We start from the raw sequence: 7,290 nt of genomic DNA on the forward strand, positions 1-7,290 counted from the left end.
GGGGGGGATGGGGGGCAGGGGCAGTACAGTGAGCTCAGGAAAGACCTGAATTCTCTGGAAGTTTTAGCAAGTTCTAGGCACAGTGCCATAGAGGGGCCTTATCGTATGACTGGGTATGGCTGTGGCAAGTTCTGTTTCTCAGTTTTCTCATTTCTAAAATGGAAATGATAATCCTTATTTCATAGAGCTTGGAGAAAATGAAATCAACACAAAACGTGCTCAATCTTGTCTGACTACTGGATGGGTAACACTCTTCCAACTTATCAAGCCTGTGTGATTTTACTGAATGTGGCTTTGTATCACTTAATTCTTTGCACATTTACAACTTGTTTGTCCACTTAAAGTATAAGCTGTACTGGAAAGAACTTTTACACACATTTATATCCCCTCTGATGCCCTGTGTCATAGCATACATAGCTGCTATTCCACAAATACTCCATGGTTATGTTTGCTTCCCTTCAACACAATACAAAACAAATGACAGGCAAACACTTAGTGTCTTCAATAAATAAAGCACTCACACCCATATGACAATTCACTGAAATGGTTAAGAAAACAGCAAATATTAAACTTCACTAGTGATGAAAATACAAGTAAAAATGATATAAACTCTTCTATCAAGTTAACAAAGATTGGTGGTTGTGGGGGGGGATTTTCAGTACTTAATGCTTCTGAGAGTACAGGGAGATAGGTACTCCCGTAACTGCTGGTGGGAGTGTAACTGATACAAATTGAAAACAAGTTGATAATATATAACAAGTCTTTAAAATATTTTTATACCTACAGACCTTGACCAACCTACTTGGAGAGCTATAGGCCAGGGAAAAATTCCAAAGTTCAGAGAAAGCTTGGGGAACCATCTGCTTCTCCACTCATTGTACGATTACATAGCTATTAAAAATGGCAGTGAGCTGGCTTTCCATGGCATAGTAGGGTGAGTACAGGTCACAGTGATGTTCTGCTTATTTAAAAAAAAAAAAAATTCTAGGGGTTGGGGCTGTAGCTCAATGGTGGAGTGCTTGCCTCACACACATGAGGCATTGGGTACGATCCTCAGCACCATATTAAAATAAATAAAATAAAGAGATTGTGTTCATCTACAACTAAAAATTTTTTTAAAAAATTAGTTATAGAAGGACAGCATGCTTTATTTTATTTGTTTATTTGTATGTAGTGCTGAGGATTGAATCCAGTGCCTCACATATGCGAGGCAAGCGCTCTACCACTGAGCTACAGCCATCCTTGTACTGCTTATTTTTTTAAAAACTAGATTTTGAATGTTTTCACCATAAGCAAATGATGAATATTTGAGGAAACAGACATACTTACCCTGATTTGAACATTACACTATGTATACATGTGTTGAAATGTCACATGGTACCCCATAATATGTACAATTGTGTGTGTATGTGTGTTCCCCAAAGATCCATGAGGCAGGTGGGCATGGTGGAGCACGCCTGTAATCCCCGCGGCTCAGGAAGCTGAGACAGGAGGATTGAAAGTTCAAACCCAGCCTCAGCAATGGTAAGATACTAACAACTCAGTGAGACCCTGTCTCTAAATAAAATACAAAAATGGGCTGGGGATGTGGCTCAGTGGCTGAGTGCCCCTGAGCTCAATCCCTGGTACCACACACACCCCCAATAAAGATCCATGAGATAAAGGTTTAGCTCTCAGTTTGGTGCTATTGGAAAGTTGGTGAACCTTTAAGAACCTGGTTAGGGGCTGGGGACATAGCTCAGCTGGTACAGTGCTTTCCTTGCATGCACAAGGCCTTGGGTTCAATCCCCAGCACCACAATAAAAAAAAAAGAACCTGGCTGGTTGAGGGTCACAGCCCCCTATGCCATTGGGGGTGTGTGTCTTTGAGGGGCACAATGGGAGGGGGCATAATGGCCCCTTCCTGTCTCCTTTTTTGCTGCCTGGTTGCTATGATCTGGGCAGTTCCTCCTCCTCTAGGTTCCGTCACTGTGTGCTGCCTTACCCAGGGCCCAGAAGCAATAGGACTAACTGACCATGGACGGAATCCCCCACACCTTTCCTATTTTAAGTTGATTTCTCTCCAATATTTGTTACAGCAACAGAAAGCTGACTAACACAGGATCAAACTCAGGGCCTCCCATGTGCCAAGCACATGCTCTACCACTGGGCTGTCATTCTAGCTCCATATAAATATGTGTTTTAAATGGCAGCCAGTGAGTTTTTGTTAACCTGGGGTAGGGGTGGGGTGGAAGCTTATATCCTAATGCTATGTGGAAAAAAATATAATTTGAAATTGTGCAAAACAAAAAATTCCAACCATATAAACAAACGCATAGAAGGAAAGATAGCAAAACAAGATTTGTTTATAACTTGCTGTATTTTAGTGGGTTCCAGAAGGATTGGCTTGTTAGCCAGAAAAAAATGGTCATTTTTTTAAAAAATTAGGTTTTCCTTTCTTTAATGCAAAGAACAGAATCACAAACACTGTCTTAAGCTCTGGGACATAAGTTTTGGTTTGTTCATTTGATTTTCAACTCTTTAAAAATTAATAAGCAGAGAAGAAAGAGAGAGAGAGAGAGGAAAGTGGGGGCGCTCTGTTATTCTAACTATCTCTGTGGTGAGGTGGGCTTTATTAGCTTTTTAGAGCCAGGGGAAAAGGTCAGGTCCAAGGTCATCCAAGGGGAAGAACCAGGGTCGGGACCCAGGCCAGTGGGTTCTCCCCTTCAGCATCATGCCTGCCAATCAGGGGTAACAAACAGGTTTGGGAAAGAAAGAGAAAGAAAAAGGCAAATGGAGGTAAACAGCAAAATCATAGTGGTAATTGATTTCATAATAGAAAAGACTTTTTGTTTGTTTGTTTTGTTTTCTGGGGTCTGGGGATTGAACCCAGGACTGAGCTATATCCCCAACCCTAATGAGCAGAATTTGGGGGATGATTTTTTTTTTAAACAATCCTCTCTTTTCCAGATTTCTGTAAGGTGATACTAACTTCTTATTTTTATTTATATGCAAGAAGAAAACAGCAACTGCCTGAATCACTGAACTGTGAGCATCAAGAGGGAAAACAGACTCTACCTACTGGGTTCCCTCTGAGAGGAATAAAGGAATGGGGATCCTGGAGACAGCACTTGGAGATGTGGGTGAATTACAGTAACTTTTGGTGGCATCAGTTGGGAAACCCTCTCCAGTTGCTCCTTGTGACTGGCTGCCTTCAGTCTGGAGACAGCATTTCTCAGAGAGCTGTTCACCTCAAAGGATAAGTGGGGTACTCCCAGGCAGGAGAGCCAGGGGTCAGGCCCAGGTGAGTGGGGGGAAAGTCCTAGTTATGTAATGCCAACAAAAAGAAAAACAAAGAGACTAATAGAGAATGTGTCCATGATCTTCCCAACCCAGTACAAAGTGCTCTGAGTTTTCCAAGTCTCTTGTCAATCTATGTTCATAGTTATACACAAGACTGTGGGAAGTCACTTGTGTCCATTTGGAGAGCCATTTTCAGAAAGTGATCGGGGTTTAGGCATGAGTGAGTGGTAAGGGGAATTTCCCAAGAGGACTTGAAAGGGACAAGCTCTTACATAACTTGTCTTGCAAGTACAGAACCTTTTAGAAGGCACAGTGACATCACTACCCAGCTGTGAGGCTCCCAACAGACCTGGGAGGTAGATGGGCATTTCACCATTTTATACAGAGATAAAATTTTGAGACATGACTCCAGTTGCCTAAGGTCATACAACTAGGAACTGGCACTTGGATTGAGAGGGCCTGACCCTGGGTCTAGGATTCCTTTTGTCCCAAATAGCTCTGTGCCCTCTAGCAAAGACAAGGGGCACTTCATCTCTCATAAGCAGAAGAGACGAAGGACCCAGGAAGACTGAGTTGTGGAGGGAAGAGGAAAGGTGAGGAGGGGAGAGAGGGGAAATGAAGACCTGTGTAAAGCTGGCAAGATGGGAAGACAGAATTAGAGAATAGGAATTTATAATGGATCAAGTCCCCAAGGTGGGTGCTTAAGAGTCACCTTTACCTAAAGCTTTTAGGCAACTTGCTTCATACAGGTCCTCACAGCCCATGAACCCCTGGTGGCATTCCCCTAAGGAGCCTTCATCTGATTAGGGTCAGAAGGAGATGAATCCAGGGGTCCCTAGTTTTCACTTTATTTTAGTCCCTCTAACTGTGTTACCTTGGACAACTCACTTGGAAAATGAGGGAAAACAAGACCAATCATAGGAAGTCTAGGATGCTCTGTGTCCTCCCAACCTCTCTGCTCCTATTTTTTTTTTTTTAATCACCCAATTGACTTCTCAGGAAAGAAAGATTACAGGTATCACGTGGACTCTCATTTCTCAAAGTCAGAAATACACTAAATCCAGGCAGATGAGCCTGCCCCTTGGAGAGAGGGCTCCCTTTCACACCTCCCTAGACTAGGCTTTGCACACAGCCAAAGAGCAACACTGTAACCATCTCCTACCAGCCCTAATGTGACTTTGCTGCAGGCAACTGCCCAAGGATTCCTTCATCACAATCTTTCTATGAATCATTCAGAGTAAGTCCCCACTCTGCATCAGGGGAAATAGAAACATGTTATTAAAGAGAAATGAAAATCTGTGGTGCATCTGAAAATAGCATCCAGATATGTTGACTTCCCAGTTCACCCTTCTGTTCTATCCAGCTCTTCCTTGACTTGCTGCATCCAAAAGAGGCAGAGTAGGACTGCCAACTCTCAGACATCCTGGATAAGTTACCAAATTATCTACAGATGCAGTGGGGTGGTCCGAAGGATCAGGGTTCCCAGTTCTGAACCATTCTGATGGACCAGACCTAACTATTTCCCTACTGCAGGTGCCCCTGCAGTCACATGCTTTGGTCAAATGATCTGCAGCTTCAGGCTGCTCCCTCTGCAGAGAAGAATAGGGGGAAAACAGAGTTTTAAAAAATAAAATAATGAAAAAGTACAACTCTCTCCTGGAACCTCACAACCTCCCAACTTATAAAATACTAGTGCTAGGTCATCTTCCCCAGCACAGCCTCTGAGGTCAGCTCCCCCCTTCCCCTACTCTGTCCACCTGGGAGAAATAATGCTGGCCAAGGGGACCTGCTAGGGTCTGGACCTGGATCAGAAATGCAGATGGATTACAAACTAGACAGAGAAAGAGACTGATTCAAAAAGTTGAGTCTTTGTCTTCTAAATAGGGAGGCCCACCAATTGCTGAGTCTTCAGCAGACGCTCCGCTTCCTCTGCCTCTAACAAACTTTGTGACTCATGGTCTGTTCACAGAGAGAGAGAGAGAGAGAGAGAGGCACCTGAGCAGCCTTCATGATGATAGGTTAAATTGGGAACGTGCTCTTCTGGAACACTCACCCCTCAGGTGCAGACTGAGCCCCTACCCTGCAGTGGGAGTGGGAGGTGATCACAGCTCCAATTCTTTTGCTGGCTTTAGAATAACCACCAGATACCTGGGTTTTGATGAACTATATCTGTGGGGATCAACCAACACACACACACACACACACACACACACACACCCGCTCTTGGAGGCTTTGTAATGCAGCCCAATCCTAGACTGGTCCTGATCTTCAATGCTCCACTCACCAGAGCTGCAATGTGGGACCCAAAGCACTCTCTTTCTTCACCTACACTGCCTGCAAAACCAGAAGAATTCCTGGCAAATTATCAAGCAGAGCAATGCACAGCGAGGGTCTGCGGAACTGTTGCACATCAGTGGAGGCGATAACTGTGGAAGGGGATGAGAGGTCAGGGCTGAGCTGCTCCCTCTCATCAGCTTCTACTCCCTTCATCCTTACGGAGGGCCAATCTGGAAGTTAGGGAGACTGGATCCCAGAGGCAGGCAAAGGCCAAGTCCATCCAGGGCCGAGAGATGAGGCTCCCAGCTCTGGCTCACTCCCCGGCCGCTGAGCTTCGGGCGCCGCCTTCCACATCCTCCAAGCCGGCAGAAAGCCGGCAGCAAGGATCTCCCTCCATTCTGGACCAAATTCCCGCATAAAACTCCCAAGCACAAACCGCTTTTGTTAATTCTGCAAATGCTGTCACACGACCACCTCCACCAACCCACCCTGTCTGCGCGGCTCCAGAAGAGACTCGCTTTCCCCAGATCCCCACCGCTAGAGACCACCGGCTTCCCCTGCCCCCGATGGATCACCTCCCACCGCCCCGGCGCCTGCACACGCCGGGCCCAAAGGACTTCCCAGGACCCCAGAGTCTCCTGACCCAAAGCATCTTTGTCCTCTCCGCACAGACACCCGCGCACAGAACAGCCGATGCAGCCCAGCCAGGCACCGAGTCGGCGTTGTCGCCTTAGGTCTGGGCCACGCAGGGGACAAAGGTTCGCGTCCTGGAAGTTTGCGGAGTCGACCCCCGCGGCCCCGAGCCCAGGCGCGGAGCCCTCCTTACCGTACATCTCCGCGGGGCGCGCGCCTCCCTGGAGGCCGGCGTCGCCGCGTCGCTTGCAGCCAGCCCCTGGTGGCGCCTGCCTTTCATTCACAGCCCGTGCGGGGGCTGGCNTCGCTCCTCCGAGAAACCCGAAGCCCGAGGTGCGCCTCTTCCCCGGCGGTCGCTCGCGGCCCTGGGTGGCGTTTCACCAGGCCGCAGCGCTGAGTGGGGCGTCACCCGCTCCAGCTCCCAGCGTCTGTCTGCCTACTGCTGATTCCCAAGGCCCGGAGGGCAGCCGGGCGCTAGCAGATGTAGGTGTACCCCGCCCCCAGCTTTGTCCCGGCTGCGTAGACTGAGCCAGGGACGGCGAAGTGGCGACTTGGGAAATGACCATCCGCCCTGCTTTGGCTCCAGTAGCTAAACCCATCCTCTAAGGAAACCCTCAACGGTGGCCCTGCAGGACACACTCTGACTGCTGTTTACTGCCAAAGAGCGTCCTTCCTGCGCCAGGTACGCAGGAAACGCGTCCCACTCCAATCCCCAAGTGCTGCAGAAGTCTGCTCGCTTTTCCTCACCCAGATTTATACGTGTAATTTGCAAGCTTTGTCTGCAGGATCCTGTGACCCAGGGCCCACTTGAATCTCATCTCTCTACCTGATTTGACCCTGTGAGAAACAGACAGAGGCAGAAATCTCAGGCTAGTGCCTCGCATCTTGGAGAGCTCTCCTAGTCTAGGTCGAACTTTCCATTTTACATATTTTTTCTTTCTTTCTTTATTTTTATTTTTATTTTTTTACTAGGTACTAGGGATTGAACCCAGGGTTGCTTAACCACCGAACCATATCCCCAATATTCCCAGCCATTTTTATTTTATTTTTATTTTGAAACAGGTCCTTGCAAATTTCTGAGGTTGGCATCGAACTTGTG

General features: G+C 47.1%; 1 protein-coding gene across 1 annotated transcript in view; it reads right to left on the minus strand.

The window, feature by feature from the left end:
* The window catches only part of Efr3b (EFR3 homolog B), an 80,986-nt gene extending 74,450 nt beyond the window's left edge, over positions 1-6,536 (minus strand). The window contains 1 exon segment of the mRNA XM_015479422.2: positions 6,385-6,536. Within this exon segment, the coding sequence (XP_015334908.2) occupies positions 6,385-6,391 (7 nt within the window). The 5' untranslated portion in view covers positions 6,392-6,536.
* Between the last annotated feature and the right edge of the window lie 754 nt (positions 6,537-7,290).

Source organism: Marmota marmota, unplaced genomic scaffold, assembly GCF_001458135.2.
Source record: "Marmota marmota marmota unplaced genomic scaffold, marMar, whole genome shotgun sequence".
NCBI lineage: Eukaryota > Metazoa > Chordata > Mammalia > Rodentia > Sciuridae > Marmota > Marmota marmota.